This window comes from Acartia tonsa, chromosome 13, assembly GCF_053477335.1.
Source record: "Acartia tonsa isolate MP-2025a chromosome 13, ASM5347733v1, whole genome shotgun sequence".
Taxonomy (NCBI): Eukaryota; Metazoa; Arthropoda; class Copepoda; order Calanoida; family Acartiidae; genus Acartia; species Acartia tonsa.
Genome location: NC_137272.1, coordinates 39,347,850 through 39,372,668, shown reverse-complemented (window position 1 = coordinate 39,372,668; position 24,819 = coordinate 39,347,850). Strand labels below are relative to the sequence as shown.

At 39.5% G+C, this 24,819-nt stretch overlaps 1 protein-coding gene across 1 annotated transcript in view; it reads right to left on the bottom strand.

Annotated features, from left to right (window-relative positions):
- Positions 1 to 3,115: 3,115 nt before the first annotated feature.
- LOC145304727 (uncharacterized) overlaps positions 3,116 to 24,819 on the bottom strand; it is a 39,159-nt gene continuing 17,455 nt past the window's right edge. Inside the window, exons 6-11 of the mRNA XM_080146680.1 lie at positions 21,435 to 21,477; positions 17,393 to 17,457; positions 17,092 to 17,174; positions 14,411 to 14,488; positions 13,372 to 13,492; positions 3,116 to 6,139 (exon numbers count right to left, since the gene is read on the bottom strand). Of these exons, the coding sequence (XP_080002806.1) occupies positions 5,761 to 6,139; positions 13,372 to 13,492; positions 14,411 to 14,488; positions 17,092 to 17,174; positions 17,393 to 17,457; positions 21,435 to 21,477 (769 nt within the window). The 3' untranslated portion in view covers positions 3,116 to 5,760. The remainder of the gene's footprint in view (positions 6,140 to 13,371; positions 13,493 to 14,410; positions 14,489 to 17,091; positions 17,175 to 17,392; positions 17,458 to 21,434; positions 21,478 to 24,819) is intronic.

Sequence of the window (24,819 nt, the reverse complement as noted above, 5' to 3'; positions counted from 1 at the left end):
ATGGACTTACTTCTATTTAAGACTTCATCATTGAGATGCTAAGCATTATGCCCAACTGTATTAGTAATCAAACTTTTAAAAATAAGTATATTACATCATAAAAAAAATATAGGATAAAGCTAAAGCAACATTACATTTAAAATGGTAATAATACAATGATTCTATAGTGGTTTTGCTTTTAAATTATACCTCACTGTCACAGGAATCATCATGCCAAGTTTAAAAACGACATGACAATTTTAAAATGGCCAAATTAACGATAAGAGCTTTTCTTACTAGAAAGACAAACGAACATAAATAGACCGACCTAAAAAATGGACAAAAAGTAATACACATTGAAATTATTGAGAAAAAAAACTTTTTAAAAGCGAGCTTTTCTATAATTAGGGTCGGTCCATACGTCCGTCACACAAGAATAGCTTTTTTCGTTGATTTAGACATGTTAAAATTGTCCTATTGATTTCAAACTTTGCATGGTGATTCCTTTAGTAGTTAGGTACGATTTAGAAAGCGTAGCAATTCTATAATCATTACAAGAATGTACGTACGTCCATTTAACCATGTTGATTTTTTTACTTTTTTAACAACAAATTTTTATGTAATCTAATTATCCGATTGATCTGATTTTTGGTATATTGATTCCTGGGACAACAAAGCATATTGATATAAGCGAAGCAACTCTATAATCAGTCCTAAAAATGTAAGTATGTCCATAAATATTATCCTGTATCAAGCAGTTTATCAACAAATTTTTTAACAATTTTGCCTCGAATTTCATACATTTATTTTCTGATTATTCAGTTCTTACACTATACAAGTGTTAATGTCCGTTTGTCCTACCGTTACAGTGCTTCGCTTTTATGGTTGTTGTCATCCTTGTTTATGAATGTACAATTAGGTAAATCTGTAGCGTGTTGATCCGTCTTTTATGTGAATATTTGTAAAATCCCAAGTCCCAGTGCACGAATACACCTTTTTATCACAGGACTCGTGAAGACGTGATTTATGCATCACGGCGCATTAACACACCCCCTATTGAACCCAGGAGGCATGGCGTTGACACAAGATTTCAATGGTTTATGTCGATTTTATGGCAAAAGAGTAAGTTATGTACAGAGTTGAAATCCCTATTAAGTCGTATCAATTTTCAATGTTACGCTTTTTATCGACAGTATGGCATCCAATAAAAGTGGTTGTTGCTGATAAATGTTATGAGTTGTGTGCACAGGGTTTTGCCAAAGCTATTTTATTTAGATAACATTAGATGTGTTTTTTTTCTTGTCAGGGGGTTGGAGCCCCTCCCCCCCCCCCTTCATACTCAAGAGTTAAAAAAGAGTCAATTGACCAGTAAAGTTGTTCACCCTTCCCGAAATCTAAGGGAGGTGTGACTTTAACTTAATGAGGGTTTTTACACTTGTCAACGAGGTTGTATAAGTGTGTATTTAACCCCCTTAATTTTGCCATTGGGCTTGATTAACCTCCCTCCTTCACGCTTCTCCTATGGCATGATCATCTGGTATTTACGTTGATATTGTCACCAACAGTTTAGCAGGAATCAAGGGAATGGAAATAGTTATTCTGAATAGTAAAGTATTTGGAGGTTTGTGTGTTTTTTTTTACACTTTTGGAGGTACTTGGTTCGAGTGTCACAGCAAGCATGAGCATCATTACTCAAAATATAACAAGGATGACAACATCCATAAAGCGAATCACTGAAGCGGTAGGACAAACGAACATTAACAATTCTAGATTGTCAGAACTGAATAATCAGAATATAAATGTATAAGAGACGAAGCAAAATTGCAAGTAATTTTTTTTGAAAAACTGCTTGATATAGGATAATGTTTATTGACATACTTACATTTTTAGGACTTGATTATAGAGTTGCTTTGCTTACACCATTTACTTTGTTGTCCCAGGAATCAATTTACCAAGTATATTATTTACTTGGTCCAGCGGTCTGTCTTTAATGCTCTTATGGACATACGATTTCTGTTTGACAAATATGATTTACTCGGCTGCTGTCAAAGATACCCGGTATAGTTAGTTTGTTTGTCTGTTCCTCTTTTTTATACTTAACAGCTTCGCTACATATGGATGGTGCCATCCTTATTCATTTCTCTTGAGCCTATATCGAAAAGGGCAGAATTTGTATTATAATATTATGGAGTAAAGATTATTTTATAATCCATAGACCTATCCTTGTAAGCCCAATTATTCAAAGATGACAACAATTTCAGTTGTAGAAAAGATTTAAAAAATAGTAAGGGATGATTTTCAAAAGTGTTTATTTACAAATTTAAGCTAATCTTAGAAAGTTATATTAAAGCTCGAAAACAAGCATGGAAATATTCGAAAATGCAAGGATAGGCAGATAAAATTCTTAGCAGATAAATAGCCTTAAACCTTCCCACGACTAAATTAAAACAGCCCAAAACCATTTCGGAACTTATGTAAAGCTTCTTAATTATAGAGAAATCAATTTGTTAGCGAGATTTTAACGGACAAAAACTTATACAAACCAAGGAGTTTTCTTAGGAGGGTGTTAACACACTACCTACAAAATAGTTATAACCCTTTCTTGAACTTAGAAGAAAAAAAAAGAGAACCATATCGGTTCACCGCTGAGATCCTTCGGTACAGATAGATAGAATAGACACATATCCTGTTACTTTTATATGAGAAAACTAGCGGCTACGCCCCTAACGGCCTCTAGTGGCACTTTAAATGTTATTTTTTTAAAATTCAAATATGTAATTATTTTCTATGTTGCATTCAAGTCTCTAGTTAAATTTTTTTTCCGATTTTTTGTGATTTCCCTTTGGAGGGTGGTGGCCTCCCCCAAAATAGTTATAAACATTCCCAGGACCTATGAGAAGCTACCCTGTTAAGGTGAACCCGATCGGTTCAACGGTTAGCGAGATCCTTCGGTACAAACATACAGAAAAATAGACATCCTGTTACTTTATTATAAGGATAAACCATTGGATGTATATAGAGTATTTCTAATTTTGATTAGGTCAAAAATAACACAACACTTTTCTAACAAAGCAACAGACTAACGTACAAGTCAATTTGTAGAGTAGTTTCTTAATTGAAGAAAAAAATATTTATCAATTTAACGAACATATATTTATAATGAAAAATAATACATAAAATAAAATACAAAAAAAACACTTAAAAATCATCATAAAATAAACATATATCACAGATTATAATATTTTAAAGCTAAAAACACAAAAATGGACTTTTTTTTACTAATATAACTAGATAAATATTCGCATAGATGAACAATATCGTACTTCAATAATTCGTACACTATGTACAGAGCGCAAAGATAAAAGTGTACAAGATTGATCATCAGTTGCTGAGCTAGAATGACGATTTAGAAAAAAGGATACATTTCACAATACAAAAAAATATTTTTTTGCTTAATTTTTCCTTAATTCCAATAAAACATATATACAAAATTAATAAAATAGAGATAGTAAAACATTTAGAGTTTAAATCTACTGACAAAAATTCATTTTAGAGAGTTTTTTTTTAATTTACTAAAATAATAATTTCTTTTTTGCTTAAGTCCATAAAAATTTTTTCCACTATTTTTCTAAAAATATTACTATTTTTACTTCATAATATTAAGTCTTTTTTTTTATCATTTTCTTAAACTACGAATGGACATTTTCTATGACTAAAATTTAATTAAAACAAAGACAACGATGTCCATAAATAGCGAAGCAACAACATTTTTGTTAAACTCATCATTTATTAAATTAAATATAAAAACATAGCTTCCTTATTTCAACCAGAGGGAGGGGACATTGGACTGTAAATTACACTGGGACTCAAAGTTTTACAACCACGTTATCTTATCAGTTAGCTAAATAATATAGGATACTTTAGTAGATTTTCATCGGCTGATTGATTAATAGTGTATAAACTTTTCAACCAACAATTTTAATATACTCAGTGGATTATATTGTTTATCATAATTGGTGCTTTACATCAATTTATCGTCCAATATTTCGAGATACATCAGCCTGAAAGTAATTTTACTTCGGCTTGATTGGACGAACGTACAAGCCCTCGTTATAGAGTTGCTATGCCTGTAGTAATAAACTACCTTATGACTGTGCTATAATCTAGAGAAAAGTTAAACTCTCTTTGGCTCAATATAAACTAGACTAAACCTTTTTAGGACTTTGAAACCGATTATTATCCGCTGGATTAGAGCCGGTTCTAAGCTATCTAAAAAATAATGTATCGTACCTGTCGTATTATAGACAATTTTTCATGAAGAATAAAACATAAATCATAAAATAAGTACCTATTATGTTTTATCGGGCCTTCAGCCCCCTTGGACCAACAAAACTGAAATTAAACTTTAATTTTTTTCATTTTACTATCCGCTGAACGCTGTTTATAATTACATCAGTTTTATGAACAAAAAGACCTTCTACAAATAACACCCATATTTCTAAAAACTGGTTCTTGTCACCGTGGGGCTCTAATAACTTAAACATACCTAACCATTTAAACATCAATTATGAAGATGATTTAAATCCCTCCACAGATTATGACGTCCAACGATAAAATAACCATTGAGAGGCCAGCATAAATTTTACCATCGTTCAATTACAGTGTATACTGGCCTCTCATTGGCTATTCTATCGTATGACGTCATAATCTGTAAAGGGATTTTAATTAAGTAAAACAGGTCTCTTACATTTAATCTTTTAGAAAATCTCAATAAAAGAATCCACCTATCCTAACCTACACTAAAATAAATTCTAGCCTTCTAAAATCTCTCACCACTTAGCTATTTCCTAACATAACCTAACCAAAACTGGATTATATCTTTTTACGAATAAACATTTTTTATTAAAAATTACTCTTAAGACTACTTTATTAATATTCTGAAGAGTTTTATAATTAAAAAATGTTCCTTTTATATGTTGAAAATAATAAACATAGTTTCCATTAATTTTACCAATTGATTAGATAATTTATGCTCAATTTTTGTTAGGTACAATAAATGTTAGAATAGCCCTTCAGTTTTAAATATCTCCTTGATTGTTAAACCCGAGTTTTTGAAAAGAAATCAATTATGGGGGGGGGGGAGCTTATGGCCTAAAGGCATGGGATATTGAAATAATTTTTTTTAAAAAAACGTCATATGAACAAGTATTCTAAAAGTGTTTTTAGAGAACACTTCTTTAGCATAATTAAAAATTATACTTTTTACAAAAAAATACAGAAAATAACATAAATTTTTGTTTTGTTGAGGCAAAATATATATAAATATTACATTATAGGATTTTCTACAAATTGACTAAGTTATCATGTCTTGGGAGTTTTATCATTAACATTTTTCATATTCACATGTGTCACATACTAAACAAAAATCAATTAATAAAATAAAACTTGTAGATTTTGTCTTTTTTCCCACATCTTAAATTCATTATTCAAGATTAAAAAAATGTAATTGAGAGATAATTTTCACGTATTTTAAGGCAATTGAACCGCGTTTATAGCTCGCGTGATTAATTTTCAAAATGGCGCGTTTTCCCGCCTTTTCACTATTGACGTCACGTTACAAAAGATAATGCTATTGTTGAATAAAAAATGCACTAATTTAGGACACATTGAAATCACTTTTATTTTAAGGATTTAGAAATTCTCTTATAATCAACTTTCTTTAAATGGCAATAATATTTCTCCAAAGAAAAAAAAATTCAAAATGGCCGTTTTTCACTTAATTTAGTTATCATTAAACTTGCTTGAAAATTTGCTGAGAAGCTTGGCCTTGGCCGAGCTCACGTGGCCCAACGGCTTCTGAATAGACGAGGTTGACCCGGAGAGGGCGGAGCCCAACCCCCCGCCACCACCACCTCCCTCCGTCTTTTTCCCGCCACTGGACAACGTCAACGAAGACGACATATCAAATATTCCAGACTTTGAACTGGAGTGATTATTGTTCTTTTCACTGGCTGCCGCCGACTGCTGGGCAGATTTTGAGGAGGAGGTGTGTGAGGTGGGTAGGGCGGCTGCAGTCTTCTTGAGATCCTCGAGTTCAGTCTCCAGCAGCTTGTTGCGCTTGTACATGGACACATAGTTCAGCTGCAACTGCTTCTGGTATCTAAGAAATAAAAATTACATAGTATAAAAAAACACCATTATCAGCATGGTTTAAAAATAATTGATCTTGCATAAAACTACATAAAATGGTTAAAAATGACCTTATTAGTTTATTCCTAGCTCCTTTGATATGGGATATAAGATAGTGTAAATCCATATTAAAAGATTATTGTTGCACCCCAGTGGTGATGAACAAAATAACCCTTTATTTTAGATATAAAGTATTGGTTGAAAAGTTTGACCACTGCCAGTTTAAACCAATCTTTAGTAAAAGTACCCAAAGTTTTAGGCCACGAATGACAGATCAAGATCATACATTTTTAGGAATCATAAAAATAAATAAAAGACCCAGTCTGGTAAGCCGAGCGTACTCGGCCCACGGGGTAACGAGTTCGGATTCAACGGGCCCTAGCCTTTAAGTATTCTACCAAACAAACAAGCAGGATTCAATCATACAGAATTATATATTTAAACTGAATAATATTTACAAGTTATGTTTACTATATATATACAACAAAAATATAACAATGGTTAGGTTTGAAGGGGGTGTGGGGCGCTAGGGCTTAGCGCCCGACGGTAGACAGGCTGTGGGGGCAGCGGTGGTAAAAGGGGAGGCAGTGCCTCCCGATTATATAAGCGCATGATGGACTCGTGATAGTTGCATGTTCAAGTCCCCTCCCCACATTTAGGCAGGCTAGTTTGACCGCCGGGTGCGGGGTTAACAGCGGTCATGAGATGGATAGTGATATAATAGGATTAGTGCTGGGGGTTTGTTATCATAAGTCACAGCGAAGCAACTCTGTAATCGGCCTGTCCGTATGGGTGTCGTATTACCACAACCTCCCCTTCAAGGGTTGCGTGGCTCCTGAGCCACCAGGCCTTGAACCTGGGGATACGACAGCCGGCTCATGCGCCGGACAGGCAGTTCTTGGGGCACAGCTCGATGGAGGACAGCTCGGGCTACACAGGCTCCCCGGGACACTCGTTGCTCGGTCTGACTGTGGTTGGTGATCAGCATTGTCAGCTCCTGGTTGGCTTCTAGGCGTGGGTTGGCCACGGCCAGGCCTCGCCGCTGGAAATTTTGCCTCGTCTGCAGGATCAGTTCTGTCGCGGCTGGTAGCTGGACACGGAGGCCTAGGCAGACTCTGGTGGTTCCTAAGGGTGGAATGGTGATGGCAAAGGGCGCATAGAATTCCATGGGGGCGCCTGCTTGATTCAGGTTGCTTGGCCTCCTAGCTCCGACCCGGATGGGGATGGCTGTCATCAGCAGGGGGCACATGGCTTCTTCTTCTTCTTCTGGGGCGGCTTCTTCCATCGCAGTGGCTGGCTCTTCTCCTACAGGCTCGCTGCTGGCTGGCAGGTTCTCCATGTCTGAGTCAGGGTTCCAGATGGCATCTCTGAGTGGCTCTGGAGCGGGCGGCGGCGGCGGCGGTTCGTTGGGCTGCTCCTGCAGGTTTTCCTCCACTGGGTCACGATCTTGGCCGCTAGGCTGTGGGGCGGCTGCGGCTGGCTGGTGCACTGGGAACTCTCCTGGGTTGCTAGCTGCGGGCGCCGCCGCTCCAACTGGCAGCTCGGTGGCATCCTCGTCGCCGTCCACGTCAACTTGGATGTCGTCTGGGATCTGGTGGGCAGTCACATCTCCAGTGTATTTGCGCAGTCGGCCTACATGCGCGGTAACTTCTGAGATTCTGGCTACTGGAGAGGCAGGTTTAATGACATAATGGACTTCTGTAGCTTTCCTCACTACTTTCCAGGGGCCAGTCCATCTCTTGGTAATCTTGGCTGCCTTTCCTGGCACCAGGCGAGGGGCCAGGTACCAGACCAAGTCTCCAACCTCATACTTGGCCGTGCCTTCGTAAGCTGCCGCGCTCCTCCTGATGGCTCCCTCCTCCTTCTGCTGGATGGCATCATAGACTGCATAGTAGCGCTGCAACAGAGCTTGGACGTTGGCTGGAACTGAAGCATATTCGGTCTCTGGCAGCCGTAGCACCATGTCCACCGGCAGTTTGGCCTCTCTCCCAAAGAAGGCCAGGAACGGGGTCACACCAGTAGATCTGCAGGCCTTGGTGTTGTAGGCAAAGGCGATGGCAGGCAGGTGGGGCTCCCAGTTGTTATCGTCTCTGTCTAGGAACAGGCGCATGCCTGTGTTGAGCGTCCTATGAAACCTCTCCACTCGGTTGGACTGCGGGTTGTAGGGTGGTGGATGTGTCAGGCCAATCTCGAGCCGGGAGGCCAGTTCCTGGAATACCTGGCCGGTAAATTCCATTCCATTATCGGAATGGATCTTCAGGGGGCATCCGAACGTGGCCAGGTGGCGGTGCAACAGGGCTTCAGCCACCGTGAGGGTGCGCTTGTTGGGGATGGCGTAGAGGCTGACAAACCGGCTAAATCCATCTTGGCAGGTGAGGATGTAGCGATTCCCAGCTGGGGTCTCTGGCAGTGGCCCCACCAGGTCGATGAATAGGACTTGCTGTGGATACCCCTGGCGGGAGGGCACGTGGATCCCCTGCTTCAGCCTCTCCTTGGTAACTTTCTGGACACACTCAGGGCAGGTTTGTACCATCAGGCGGACGTCACGGGCCAGGTTGGGCCACCAGAAGTGCATGGCAACGCGGGCGATAGTTGCGTCCATCCCAAAGTGCCCAGCCATGGGGGTCCCATGGGCTAGAAAGAACGCGTCCTTCTGGAGGGCCGAGGGCAGCAGGTATCTTGTCCTCTCCCCTGTCAGAGTCTGGTCAGTGGTGGTGAGGCAGCCATGCTCGTCAAGCCCCAGGGCTGAGAAGCGGCTGGCGTACTGCTGCTCGTCTCGTTCCTTGCCACGCAGCTCAGCCTTGGTTGGGGCCTTGCCATCAGCCACCCATTGGCGGACACGGAGCAGGAGGGGGTCCTGTGTCTGGGCTTCCAACACTCTAGCTGAATCCAGTCGGGCGGCAGGAGGCCGGCTAGCTGCGGCCTCCCCTGGCTGGCCCAGGTTGTGGATATACTCAGCCTGCTCTGCTAATTCTTCGGCGCTAGCCGTTGGCATGTTGGCATCTTCCCGGCGGCTGAGGGCGTCGGCGTTGGTGTTCTGAGTGCCAGGCCTGTGGCAGACGGTAAAATCCAAGGCCGCTAGCTCCTCCTGCCAGCGGGCCACCATCCCTGTGGATGTGTTCAGTGATTTCATCTGTAGCAGGGCAGAGGAATCAGTGTTGATTTGGAAGCTGCGGTAGGACAAGATGCCGTGGAATTTTCGGATCCCATAGATAATGGCGGCCATCTCTCCCTTCCAGGACGGGTAGCGCGTTTCAGGGTCGGTTGTCTTGCGCCCCACGGCGGCAATCAGCCTCTCCTTGCCCTCCTGGCATTGACTCAGTATGGCAGAGATGGCGCGGCTGCTGAAATCTGTGGTGAGCTGGAACACTGCTGGTAAATCAAACCTGGGCGGCGCTCGGATGGGGGCCTGGCGGAACTTGTCCTTGAGTTGCAGCAGCTGGGCTTCCATCTCAGGCGTCCAGGTTAGGGCCTTGGCCGTCTTCTGCCGATTCATCTCGTAGGTGAGGTCTGCATACTCTGGGATGAACAGGCGGTAGTATCCAAAGAAGCCCAGCAACGCCAGCAAATCCTTGGGGGTGCTAGGGGCTGGCCAGTCCAAGATGCGGTCAATATAGTCCTCTTGCATGGCTATCCCCTCACGGCTGAGGGTGTGACCCAGATAATCCACCTTGGACCGGAACAACTTGGTCTTGGCTGGCTTGAGGCGGATCCCTCCCCTGCGGTGGGCTTCCAAGACCTCTCGGAGCCTGGCCAGGTGGGCCCAGGTATCCTGATGGAAGGTCAGGACGTCGTCAAGGTATGACTGGAGGTTGGCTGTGCCTAGTGGGTTTAGGACCCCTGCAATAAACCTGGAATAGACAGACGGTGCCGTAGCCAGGCCAAAGGGCATCCTTTTCCATTGATACAAGCCCCTGGGGGTGGTGAAGGCGGTGCAGGGCCGGCTATCCTCAGACACACGGATGGTGTAGTAGGCGGCCACCGCGTCTAGAGCACTGTAGACACGGTGCCCGCCAGCTCGTTCCACCAATTGCTGGATCCTAGGCAGGGGGTAGCTGTCCAGCTCCAGACACTTGTTGAGGGCCCTGTAGTCGACGGCCCAGCGGGTGCTCCCGTCCTTCTTCTTGATGGGCACCAGGGGGCTGCTCCAGGCGGAGTCCGACGGCTCTATAACTCCTTCCTGCAGCCAGGTGTCCAGTTGTTTCTCCAGTTCAGCCTCTTGCCGCGGGTTCAGATCCCTAAATCTCTGGCGGATCGGCTGGGTCCCTGGTTTGAGGCGCAGCTGCAATTCAACCACATCTGTGCAGCCGGGGGTAGAATTGGAGAAGACGTCCCTGTACTCTGACAACGTAGTCCAGACCTCCTTCTTGAGCAAGGGGTCCTTGCGTAGGAACTCATTGTCTTCCATCTCCAGGGCCTCCCACAACTCTTGCATGTCTATAGGCTCAGCAGGTTCTTGGAACGAGTGGAGACGCGGGGGAGGCGTATCAGAGACCTCCAAAATGTCAGGTTTGACCAGCTCCCCTGCCACTGGGAGGCCAGCATCCAGCAAGAGGGGCACCTCCCCCTCATTGACCACCAGTACTCTGAACACAGTGGCAGAGCCAGGCCTGTGGGCATACAGGCCCTCTGGAATAACAAGGTCCTCCCCAACCCTCTGTTCTGGGGCAGCTAGTTGAATGGCATCCTTGGTGCGATGGCCCACTAGCTCAACAGGGACCGCCATAACCCCGCGGCCAGGCAGGACCACCCGCTTGGCTGTGCGGAGCTGGGGTGGTTGACCGTCAGTTGGAGTGACAGCGCTTAGCCTATACGTGGCTGGTGAGGGGTCAGCCTTGGCTCCGGGATCCACCGGCCGCGACTTGACGGGCTCGGCTTCTGGAGAGGCTGACGTGTCGGAGCCAGGCTTGGCTCCGGGGGCGTCCGGCCACGATTTGACGGGCTCGGCGCTGGGAGAGGCCAAAGTGCTGGGTCCAGCTTTGGCTCCGTGGGCGTCCGGCCGCGACTTGACGGGCACGGCGCCGGGAGAGGCTGGGGCCTGAGAGTTGAATGTGGCTCCGGGTACATCAGACCGCGACTTGACGGGTCTGGACTCGGGCTTGGCTGGTGGACTGGCTGGAGGTCCCAGGTAGAGAGGGCCAGGTGGACACGGCTGGCCGTTGATAAAAATGTCGGAGGAGAAGATTGGTTCTGGAGGGCTGGCAATCTCAGGAAACGTTGTTGGCAGGCTCTCCCTTGGCACCTTGGGCACTGGGGGCAACCCCATGGCTAGCAGGTTAGCTCCCTTGTGTGCGTTGAGCTCAGCGTCCACCCAGTGTGTGCCTTTCTCAACCACACGCGGCTGCTCAGGCAGGGGGCCTGGCAGAGGCCCCTCATAGCTTAGCTCTCTCTCGGCTGTCTCCCGGTCAATGGGGACACCACGGAGTGGGATAAACTCCCCACGCGCCCACAAGCAAGGTGGTTGCATGTCGAAACAGAGCCTAGTTCCGAACTCCTTGAGAAAATACCCTCCTAGGTTCAGAGGGTGTGAGAGATTTCGGACCACAGTCACGTGGTATAGATGGAGTATAAGAGTGTGTGAAACTGCCATATATAACTCTTTTAATTTTCCAATTACCTGGAGGGGCTGGCCTTCCTCATTAGCAGTCAGGATCTGGGTGTTGTCCGGAATCAACATGCGTTGCACGCCCATCGCGTGCATGAGGTGCTCAGAAATCACAGCAGACCCTGGTACACGGTTGCCAGAGTCAATCATGGCATCAACCTGTACATGCTGGGCAGGGTCAGGAGTAGGAAACCTCACCCTGATATGGCAGGGGAAGTGGAGGTCCTGCCCTTGAGACAAGGGGGCCTCTCGTTCGGCTGGGGTTGGCAGAAACTTTGGTGGTGGCCGCACCGCAGCTATGGTGGTATCGCTTACCATGGTGGCTTAGACTGTAGCTTCGAATCACTAGAGCTTATTAATTATCACTTGGTCAACAATTTTATATTTATTTTTATCACTTGGTTGACATTTTATACACAATGATGTGTTGTTATCACTAGGAGCTCTAGGTGCGATTCTGGAAGCACTGGCAGCAGGGAATGTCCGTCCTGCAAGGTTCAGAGGGGTGACGGCGGTAGGGAATGACCCGTCCTACAGCGCCGCTGGTTCGAATCCCGACAAATGGCGGCAGGGAATGGCCCGTCCTGCAGCGCCTCGGGTTCGAATCCTGGGAGGCAGCGGCAGGGAATGTCCCGTCCTGCCGTGCCTGTGGCTCAAAATCTGCTATCCGTCGCAGTGGTAGGGCTTACTTGTGTGCTGAAGCTTCGCAGCCACACATTGCCTTCTTAGGGAGACCAGCACACAGCTGTCTGTCTCGTAGGTTTGGCCTGGGTGTCCTGGGGCTTGTCCCAGCTACACTTGCCAATTTAGACTCAGTTTTGTAGCCGTCTGAGCTAAATTATCCGATTGCCGTGGCTGCGCACCTAGCGCTACTCCTACACGACACGGAAAAAGCGTCTTAACTGGCGCTTTTAGCAGGCTAAATCTGCTTGCCGTAGGCCAGAGGCCCACATATTGCGTTCAAAATGATGGAAATTCGACCTAAAAAGGCCGTCTCACGGGTCAGTTGGCGGCTGATTGTCCCCTTACTTGCCAAAGGGTCCAATCAGAGGTAGAATAGGCTAGTTTCTGTAAGGCTCGATTGAAACACGCTGACACCAAGTTCTGGTAAGCCGAGCGTACTCGGCCCACGGGGTAACGAGTTCGGATTCAACGGGCCCTAGCCTTTAAGTATTCTACCAAACAAACAAGCAGGATTCAATCATACAGAATTATATATTTAAACTGAATAATATTTACAAGTTATGTTTACTATATATATACAACAAAAATATAACAATGGTTAGGTTTGAAGGGGGTGTGGGGCGCTAGGGCTTAGCGCCCGACGGTAGACAGGCTGTGGGGGCAGCGGTGGTAAAAGGGGAGGCAGTGCCTCCCGATTATATAAGCGCATGATGGACTCGTGATAGTTGCATGTTCAAGTCCCCTCCCCACATTTAGGCAGGCTAGTTTGACCGCCGGGTGCGGGGTTAACAGCGGTCATGAGATGGATAGTGATATAATAGGATTAGTGCTGGGGGTTTGTTATCATAAGTCACAGCGAAGCAACTCTGTAATCGGCCTGTCCGTATGGGTGTCGTATTACCACACCAGCTTACCTTATGACCTTCTCCTTCTCCTGTAGCCAATTGTTGGTCTCCCTGTCCCAGTCCTCTCTCTCCCTGTCCAGCTGGACCTTCAGCTGGTCTGCCTGCAGCTTCATCGTGCTCAGGTTCGATTCTTAAATATTTAAAAATTAGATAATTAGAATGGAACAAAAAATTGAAGAATACTATCTTCAATAATCTTAATATAAACAAGGATGACAACATCCATAAAAGCGAAGCACTGAAACGGTAGGACAAACTAATGTTAACACTTGTACAGTGTCAGAACTGAATAATCATAATATAAATGTATAAGAGTCAAAGCAAAATTATAAGTAAATTTGTTGAAAAACTGCTTGATTCAGGATAATGTTTATGGACATACTAACATTTTTAGGACTTGATTATAGAGTTGCTTCGCTTATTACATTATACTTTGTTGTCCCAGGAATCAATATACCAAAAATCGGATCAATGGGATGATTAGATCACATAAAAATTTGTTGTTAAAAAAGTAAAAAAAAAAACATGTTTAAAATGGACGTACGGACATTTTGGTGATGATTATAGAGTTGCTACGCTTTCTAAATCGTACCTAACTATTAAAGGAATCACCATGCAAAATTTGAAATCGATAGGACAATTCTAACATGTCTAAATTAACAAAAAAATCTATCCGTTACGGACATACGGACGGACGTACGGACGTACGGACGGACCGACCCTAATTATAGAAAAGCTTCGCTTTTAAAAAGTAACAGGATATCTGTCTGTCTGTTTGTTTGTCTGAAACGAAGGATATCGCTAACCGCCAAACCGATATGGTTCTCCTTCACAGTTTACCATTTCATAGTTTCTGGTAAAAGTTTAATAAATATTTCACCCCTAGAAAAATCCCCTCCCCCCAAAAAAATCTTTCCTTTTCAACTAAAAAAAATATTGGGCGTTTGAATTCAACCCACGCCTCCAACTCAAGTGCCTCTAGAGGTCTCAGAGCAAACAATAAGGCAAAAAAGTATTTGTGAGGTGCAACATCCTCGCCGTAGATTACCTAGAACTTCAATATCTCTGTTTCTTGCGATGATAATTTCTTTCTGGTGGGCCAATTCTTCCAGTGACACATCCTCACCTAAACATAAAATAATTAGTAATTTATCTTGGACGTTAATACAGGTAGACGGGTGGACCAACACCTTTTAAAACCCCATATTTTTAAAGGACATGCTAGGTTAAGTTAAGATTTTGATCCGCAGTGCTAGAGAATCCCGCATAGGGAAAAAATAACGTTTTTAAATAAAGTTGAAAATAAGGATATGGGGGTTTCTTTGGTCAACTCGTTTGTTTGAGTGGCTATACAGATCTTGATTACACGACGTTTGTATAAAAGTCTCCACTGAACCATGCTAATTGTTTGGTTAAAGGTCAAAGAATTCTCTATAGAAATAAATGAATTGTGTACTTGGCTTTCCTAAATAGCCCAAATCCTGCTAAATTATTAAACCTTCTCTGAAAATCTAGACCTGTCAAATTCACTTCACTCTTTAATGATAATTCTACTTTTTTGATTAGTTTGCTTTAGCGATTGAGAGCTGGAATGATTAATTATTGAGTATCTGCGCTACTAAGAAATATAATAAATATAAATCATATAAATCAAGTCGCTTTACGTAGCGTTCAAAACCGGACAAATTTCAACAGGGATAAAGGGTATATTGGGCTGCTTATCAAACTAGTTCCCAAAGTTTTATGTTAACTTTTTATTATTCCATGGCTTAATAACTTTGGGGACTTATGATTGGTTGGTTTATTAAGTTGAGTTTCCAAACGATTCAACCACTAATTGTAAACTATAGAGACGGTAATTTTGTGAGTCATCGTTGGGGATGTAAATCATTTTAAGGGCCATTGTCGTATCCCTTTAGATCCCTGAATTTCTAAGTCATTTCTATGCAGAAGAGGTAAAAATGTTTTGGAACACTAGCAAATTATTCTAAACAAGGACGATTGTGTCCAACGGGAAATAAGATTTTTTGTAACAGGGAGGGGACAATGATTGATAATTTAATCTTCTCTCAAATTTTAGCATCTGGTTTATATTTTTTTTTTGAAGAGGGGGGGGGGGGCAAAAAGGACTGTAAATTTAATCTAACTTAATTGTCTTCGCCCCGTACAAGAGATAAGAAAATATCCTTTATTTTTAACCAGTGCAGTGGTGTGCACTGAAATTTAACAGGGAAATGTGAGGCCTTGAGGGGCGAAAATTATCAATGAAGGCATATCAGGTTTGCTTTAGAAGCTGTTAAATGTAAAGGTCTATTGACACACCGACAAATGAGAATTTTAAAGTAGCCACCCTACTGAAAATTGGCTATTTTTTACATCACATTTTTAGCTGTTCTGAAAAAGCGTCACTTTAAAATTATGTGAATCGTATGAAAGTGCTTTTTTTCTGCACTAGTTAGCCGTGGGCAACACTGGATCACTGTTAAGTTTAGGAAGCTTTGTGCTGACATGCAAATATAATTGTTATGTCGACATGTATGATGTTTTATGACAGTAGTCATAATTGACATATTTACTACATGACGTTATACTATAGTCAACATGAATAACAGTCTGATGTTGAGATATCATTAGCACCAAATTTTATCAGTAACATATAACAAGCACCAATAAGTTTACAAAGGGAAGCTAAAAGTAAATTTATAGATTCTATCTAAAAGAAAGGATCAGTTGTTTCTTATGCTTTTTATTTATATCGACTTGGCATCAAGCCGCGTCATACATTCTACTACTCCACTGCTAATGTGTCATTTTCAGAGCATAGGGGAATATTTTGGCCCAAAAACAGGCACAAACCATTACCATGCATAGCTATGAGTTAGAACATTAGAGTAAAACACTAAAGGGAGAAAGGGTTAAATAATTGTATCTCCCCATCGCAACCGTCTTGTGCAACCTTTCTATTGGGTCATTGAAAATCAACCAATGGCATCGCTTATATTAACACAGCCAAGTAGCAGTAAATAATTTAGAAGCAGACGAAAGAGGTCTTTTAAAAATAAAGGGAGGTAGATGTCTGTATTTGCTACTATACTATAGATCTGTTGTTAGAACTTCAAAACAAGGATAGTTCAATGAAAGGGTTGTTACGTTACTGCAAAAATATTATCTATCATTGATCTATCCCTGTATCGAAGTGAGGCTAAATCGAATCTTGATTTCACGAAAATAATGTTAGATTATGTAAATTAGAAACTTAACATGGCTATTTAGCTCAAGTCCGATGTTAATTATTAAAAAACCTTGTTCAAAACCTTACTTTAAAATAATTGTTTTCTTATCAACTGATTATATTAATGTAGTTTTAGTCTCCCTTAAGATCTTTTAAACGGCAAATGAGCCAACCTAGCTAATAAAAATTACCCAATAAATTTACCAAATAATCTATTCAAGACCAAAATAGACAGTAAGATAATTAGTAGATTTTTAGATTGTATTTGACAACTACAAATGGCTGTCAGAGCATTACCGATAGACTTACGGACCATGTGAACAATATAATTCATGCTCATTTGTATAAGGATTATTCACAAAAATTTTCAGCTAGCTATCTGCCATAGCAGTCGAGAAATTCACGTTTCTCTATAACTGTACATAACAGACAGACAGACGGACGGAATTATAAAGTAGCTTAACTGTTAGAAATGCTAAAAATGATATAAAATATACCTGCTAGGTCGACTAGAGACCTCAGTCTCTGATTTTCAGCTGACAGCACAGAATTTGTATTTGTCAACTCGCGGATTTTTTGTCTGAAATAAAATAGTGGTTTTAATATTGATTGAAAAAGCAAAGACTCCCCCCATTCAAAGAGGGGGATGAGGAAGGATGTCCTGAGGTTTCTAGGGGTAAAAATTGTTGACAAATAAAATCCATTAAATATACTTTATTTGTTCAAAAAAAAAGGCTTGTTTTTAATTGAAAGTGACAAAAGACACCCTAACCCCAAAAGTTAATAAATATTTTTCACCTTAAATCTTCAACGAGTTTTTCTGAATTATTTTCACATTCTGATCTTTCTGTTTCATTATCAACCTAAAATAATAGAATGAAAGAATCGGTCTATAGTTTTAAAACCTCGAGAATTTTTTTATTATGTAATGGACTATTTATGAAAAATTTTAGTCCACAAATAGCACAGCAATGACAAGCTAACAAAGCTAGTATCTCTACTGCAAGTGTTTATGTGTGTGATTAAGTTTTTAAGTTTTCGCTTGAATTTGTGTTTGTATGTCACCGTTCTTGTTAGCAACGAAACTTCTTTATAATTAAGTTAATATAATAGCATCCTTGTTTACAAATTACATCGCTCTATGAACTGATTAGACATTATTACTTACAGTATACTGTTCTTTCTTATTTTGACTGTATACTGTTCTTTTTACTTAGACTTTGTTATCCTTTACTCTTTAGACTGTATAACAGCATACTGTTATTTTTTCTTTAAATGTTTTACAGCTCCGCTGTTTGTTGGTATAATCGTTCTTTGTTATTGATAAATGGCGGAAAAAATGAGGAAAGACAGGAAGAAAAAAATGTTTTTGGGGAATCGTGTTTCACGATAAACTGATTCTATCAAAAAAATGGTCTTTATAAACAAGGATGACAACATACTTAAACGCAAACATAAATAAATTTGTTAAAACTATTGGCTTTTTTTCACGGGAACAATCATCATATAAAAGTATGAGAATGTCTGTTTGTGTGTACCCAACGATCTCGCTTACCGCTGAACAGATATGATTCTTCTTTAAAATCTTATAGGTCCTGGGAATGTTAATGGGGGAGGGTACCACCACCCTCCAAAGAAAACAATGAACCCATTATTTTTACTTTTTCTTTATTAAACTAAAATTGATAATTGGGGGCTCGATTCCCCCCCCCCCCCTTAAGTGCCTCCAGAGACCTTTAGGGCGTAGCCGCTAGTATGTACGTCTTTTTTTATAAAATACACAAAAACTAGAATTAAATGCTTTAAATTTATTTTTCAATAAATGTCCTATGACAAGAAATAAAACAGAAATCTGTTTTTTTGGAAAATCGCCAAAAATAATATCCAAAATTTATCAATATCTTAACATTTCTTTATTTTTGTAGTCTGATTACAAGAGACTAAATTTAATCTACGTTTATATAGCAGCCCAAAACCAGTTGTATAAAGTATATTTTGTTGTATTTTTGTTTGTACCATGAGATCTCGCTGATTGCTACAGAAATAAGATTCCACTTTTTGGGTCATTACTTCTGCTCACAGATAAATGTTTGATGGCCATCTGCTTTCTGAATAAAGCTCTTAGGGATAAAGTTCTAGTAAGACTAGTATACATTTATTTGAATAAATCTTTGGCGGTCTTCGGGTGTATACAAAAATAAACCCAATGTGTTTGCTTATTATCAAAAAAAGCAGAGCCCAATCTTTAAAAATAAAAACCTTGAAAATTGTATGAATTACTAGGATAACTTGTGCATGGATTTTTTTAACTGTGTCAGCACCGACAATTAAGATTTTCATCAAATTTCTTTAATTATTATCATCCTCAATTATGATAAACAAAATTTCCCTTATGTAAATTAAAATATTTTTTAACAATCTAATAATTGTGCAATAAAAGTAGCCAAAGTTATTCATCAGCCAACGAATAATATATTGTGACTATATAACTTTGGGGTAAAGTCCCTTTCGTGACAATATCCCAAAGTAGTAATTTCTTCTATTTCTAGCCACTAAGGGGGTCTCTACTAACCCTGCGGGGCCAATTGCCTAATCCTGCGGGGCAATCACCTCACTTAACCTAACCCAACCTAACCTATCAAAAGCTACTGCAAAATTCGACGAAACGCCCCTTAAGAGGCGTTGTCACGAAAGGGACTATACCCAAACTTTGGGTACCATTACAATTTATAGTCCAATGTCTCCTCCCTCCCTGTCTATAACTGACTTTATAAATTGTATATTTTTTTTATGAAAGTTGTCATCCTTGTTAAATTGACCATAACGTTTTTATTACTTATAATTTTCATATCTTAAAACTTAAAAACCCAATTATCCTAAAATTTATGCCTTTTATATGAAGTATAATTTCAGAATTTTTTTGCTTAAAAGCTAAAAAAAACAGCTGAACATTTTAGTTTGGGGGGAGGGTGGATTTTAAACTTTAAAACTAGTCTAAACTAACCCTACCCCCCGCCCCCCCCCCCCTCCTGTTAAATTTTTTAATCCATTTTATTTAGGGTGGGGCACTCCGATGCTACAAGGTCGATTTATAATTGGGCCAAAATAAAAGTGCCATAGAAAACAGCAAAAAAATTAAGATAGCGAATGATAACAACTATCTAAATGCTAAATGTCTGTATAAAAAGACCTCGATAAAGGCTGGGTAGACCCTCTCCCCTCACCCCCTTAACCTTCTTTTTAGTGTCCTAGAGGCCTCTAAGCGAATAGCCACTATTGTGTATTTATATTCTATACTGAACAGACAAAAGTGTATCTTCAAATGACAGAGCAACAAATAATTTGTGGGATATCAAAAACACCCCCCCCCCAAAAAAAAAACTCAAGTTTTTGAAGCGTGTGATGAAAAATAAAAAGTTGGATTTTAAAACTATTTCTGTAAAATTATCACAGTAAAGTTTATATATAAAATAACTCGAACATTTAAGTAAAGTTGTAAGAGTTGGTTCTCTGTTGAAATGTACCAAAAAATGGCACCAGTATCCTTGCATACCTTGAGGCTTTATTTTGTATCGCAACTACTCTTTAATTTAATATGTCTGTCAGTCCGTCCCTTTTCTCCACCAAGGCCCATTAATAATTCTTGATAAGGGTTAAGACACCAAAAGAAAAATTGATGTACAGTCCCAATTATAATAGACAAAATCATCCCTTGTAGATCATGATATTTGTGGAATTTCAGACACTGCTGGCCCTAGTTTGTACCAACCAATCAAAAGACCCTAAAGTTTTAAAGCCAACGAAGAACCCTCAAAACCTAACCTAAACTTTTTTGGTTTATTATTAGTTTTTTATTACATAAAATCAAAAGAAAATTGATAAATTATGGCCATATATAGTAAATCATAAAATTTTCATAAAAAGCACACCAAAAAATAGATTCCAAGTAGATAGATTGAAAATCATCAACATATGCTTAGGGTCCATTCTATGCCTATTTTGAATTTCTACTTTTTATTGAACAAGGCATTCCTTCTACTATAACTATATGCTTCGTCGTTGGCCTCCAGGTGAAGGGGGGGGGGGGGTAGAAAAAAGCCTAAAACCACCCCAAAATATTTATAAAGCTTCCCCAAAAAATACAACCCATTTCATCCAGCAATTTCTGAGATCTTTACCTTCAGACAAATTATCTTACTACCTTATATTATAAGTTTAAAACGCGCCTTGTATACACACGAATCTTCATAAAATATAAAAATACGCGGATTTTCTGCATTCTACAAAAATGAATCTGTAAAATTTCTGTGAAAAAATTGTAGAACATGCCCATAAAATTTATAATTACAGCACACCTCATACCAGCATAAGGACAATTTATACCCACAAGTAGCGCAATAATTAGAAGCTTAAAATGTCTTCATTATACTCAAATTTTAAAAACTCACAGACTACAAGACTTGTAGAATAAACAGCAAAATGATTTATAGGCAACAAGGATGGTTCATAGCGAACCTTTTTGAATGATATGATAAACATAGGGTCATACTTCAAGGGAAATAGATAGAAAGCAAGGAAATAAGTAGATAGATAGACAGACAGACAGACAGACGGACTGACGGACGGACAGAGAGAGAGACAAACGGACAGACAATAAGATAGACAGATAGAAAGACAGGCAAACAGATAATCACACAGACAGACAGACAGGCAGGCAGGCAGCCAGACAGACAGACAGGCAGACAGACAGACAGGCAGACAGACAGACAGGCAGACAGACAGACAAACAGACAAACAGAAAGACAAACAAATATTATTTTAAAAATAAAAGAATTCTTACCTTTTCTTTGTTCTTTGTATTAGATTCTGTAGATGCAGTTGTTCTGAAAAAAATACAAACATTTATTCTTTGTTAATAGCAATTATAGCATGCTAATACTTTAAAACAGTGAAAAAATTGGACTCTAATTACACTGGTACCCAAAGTTTCACAACAATGTTATCTTATTCGTTGGCTTATAAACGTTGGGTACTTTTGTTGAATTTTGTTTAATCCCTAATAGTGTCCAAACTTTTCAACCAATAGTTTTAATCTACAGATTTAGTAATCTTGTCTATCATCATTGGGGGTGTATATAAATTTATCATCCATAGTCATATCCCTTTGATTTTAGTGCAAAATAAGCTATATAACTATTCGGGTATAGTCCCTTTCGTGGCAACTCTCCTTAATAGGCGATTCTGCGTTTTTTTCACAGTTGCTTTTCTCCTATTTCTAGCCCCTGCGGGGACAACTGCCTGACCCAATATAACCTAACCTAACCTAAAATAACCATTTAAAAGCCATTTAAAAAATACGACGAGTCGTCCCTTAAGGGGCGTTGCCACAAAAAGGACCATTCTCAACTATTCATCTATAATTATTTTTGTATTTTGTTTATATCTCTGTAACCAATATATTCCCATCGCTTATTAATGGTGAAACTACAATTCCGCATAGTGTTACAACAGAAACTAATTATAGATAATTTTAGAAAAGTACATTTTTTGTCTGTACGTCTGTAGATTAGGATCTCACTAACCGCAGGTAAAATAAGGGACTCCTTTACAGTGAAGCTTCTATAGGTCAAGGGAAGGTTTATAACTTCTAAGAAAAATCAACCCTGGATAAAGAAACCCCTACCCCCCCCCCCCCCACAAGGCCTCAAATTTTTTTTCCATGATGAGAATAAAGCGAAAGGGAAGAGACTAGGGATCTACAGGGATAAGACAATGGTTGATAAATTGATCTACATATCCAATGATTATATACAAAATTGCCCCTTCTAAAGATAAACATTAGTGGTTAAAACGTTTGGACACTCAAATTTATAAACCAACCAATCAAAATTTCACAAAAGTCCCCAAAGTTGTTAAGCCAACTAATCAGAAAATGTTATTATAAAACTTTGGGGACCACTGTATTAAACAGCCTAATTTCCCCTCCCTCCCCAGGAAGAGACTGCGTGGACAGTCCTAAATATCTGGGGTTTTTATGGCTATATACTGTAACACATGTGCGGAAACGAAGACTCACCCCCCCCCCCTCCCTTGCTAATTGACTGCGGTTAAAAAAATTAGATTTTTAGTTTGGTCTTGCGGACAGGAAATATAAATAAATAGTGCAAACAAGACCACGAACGGTCATAACAACAATAGATGGTGAAAAAGTAAAAGATAAACGCTTTGAAATCTTTCTATAGTACAAAAAATTGAACAGAGCAGGGTGGGTGTGTGAAATTTAAAGATGGTTTTAAACATTTATGTGTATCATCTAGAAAAGTTAGAAATTTTTGTCGTAGGGGTGTAAATAAAAATATCCTCCCCCCCCCCTCCGCTCCCTATTTTTCCCTATGGTCCTTTGTCGCATACAGTGATTTATTGACAATATTTGCAAAAAATTTAAGTTTGTTATAATAAATATTGTTAGCTATGCTAACGTTGGACCTAATGTTCTTTGTTATGTTGTAAAAAGATTTTTAAAAGATTATAAAAAAAACTAATATGGTATTTAATTATTTAGTAAAATTACATAATTATTGACTTAAAACGCCCACATAATCAGTTTAGAAGATTGATCATCATAAAATAAAGAAAGGATAAAACTCTAAAAAGTTATTCTATCGTAAAATTGATATAATATTAATTTTAAAATTTACTTTTACGAACAATGTTAGAGGAGTAGCATCTCTATAATTACTTCTTAAAATGTAAGTACGTCCACATTTCGTTTTCTGAGTCAATTATACTTTAACACAGAATTTTTATCGAGACTTCAAAAAATATTTATCGCATTGTGTTATAGACATAAATTAATATATTAATTCCATTTTTCTGCCCTCAGAGCCTGAAGGCCGGGGCCAACAAAACTGGTGTTATTATTATTATTTTTATTTTACTATTCGTAAAAAATTGTCTGTAATACAATATGTTACATGATTTTTCAGTATCACTCGTAACCGGTTCTAATTCTGTGAATATTTATCCGTTTCCTTGCCATACTGGAATAGTTATTTATTGCATCGTATTATAAACAGATTTCCGCGGATATAAAATGTACAGTTATAAGAATAAACCAGTTTTGTGAGCCCCGAGATGCCGAAGGCATGAGATAAAAAACTGGTTTGAAGCTTATGATTGTAAATGCAACTGGATATAATATGATGCTATACATAATTTTTCATTATGTCTAAGAACCTGTTCTAATCCACCGGATTTTAATCGGTTTTAAAGCGATACTGAAAATAGTATTTTTAAAGTTTTTTTTATTATAAAAAGAGCTGCCACTAAATAGTTCTTTTGGATAAATTATTAAACTTCGCTTGTTGTCATCCTTGTTTTTCTTCAGATTTTAACACTTTTTATCAAGAATTTATCTAAACTTCTGTATAACTCTTTAACTTTCTATTCGTCTAGTTGTTACAAATTCTTTATTTTTATAATTGCATTTTTAAGCTTGAGAATAGGGAAAAAGATACACAAAAAACAACGCGGCATTTATGTCCAAAATTAGCATAGTATCTAAAGGTATAAGACAATAGCCGATAAATTGTTGTACATCCACAATGATGATATAAAAATCACCGCTTCTGTCGATTAAAATTAGTGGTTGAAACGTTTGAACACTCAGCTTAATAAATCAACCAATTCACTAAAGCCCCAAAACTGTTAAGCCAACGAATAAGAGAACGTTATTACCAAACTTTAGGGACTAGTGTAATAAACAGCCCAATGTCCCCCACTTTCTCTGATAATAATCAAAGGCAACAAAAATATCTTATTATTTAAATTTAAAATAGAAATTATTAGTCTGAGCTTAATATTTACATTACTACTGAACTGATTTTCAGGAAAGCTTTACATTAGATCCTGGTATTTTCTGCCCCCCCTCTTACCCATTTGAATATAATTAAGAATCCTTATTTGCCAGGGGCGCAGCCACAAATTTGAAAAAAGAGACATCCTATTATATAAAGTTGTAAGGTGTTTTTGTCTGTAGCGAAGGACATCAATCACCACTGAACCGATATGGTCCTCCCTTACATTGTAGCTTCTCATAGGTCCTGGGAAGGTTTATAGATACTTTGGGGGAGGGTACTACCACCCCCTACCCCCCCAAAATATTTTTTTACTTTATCTTTTTGAAACTAAAAAAATTAGAAGGTCGAATAATCAAAAGTGCACCT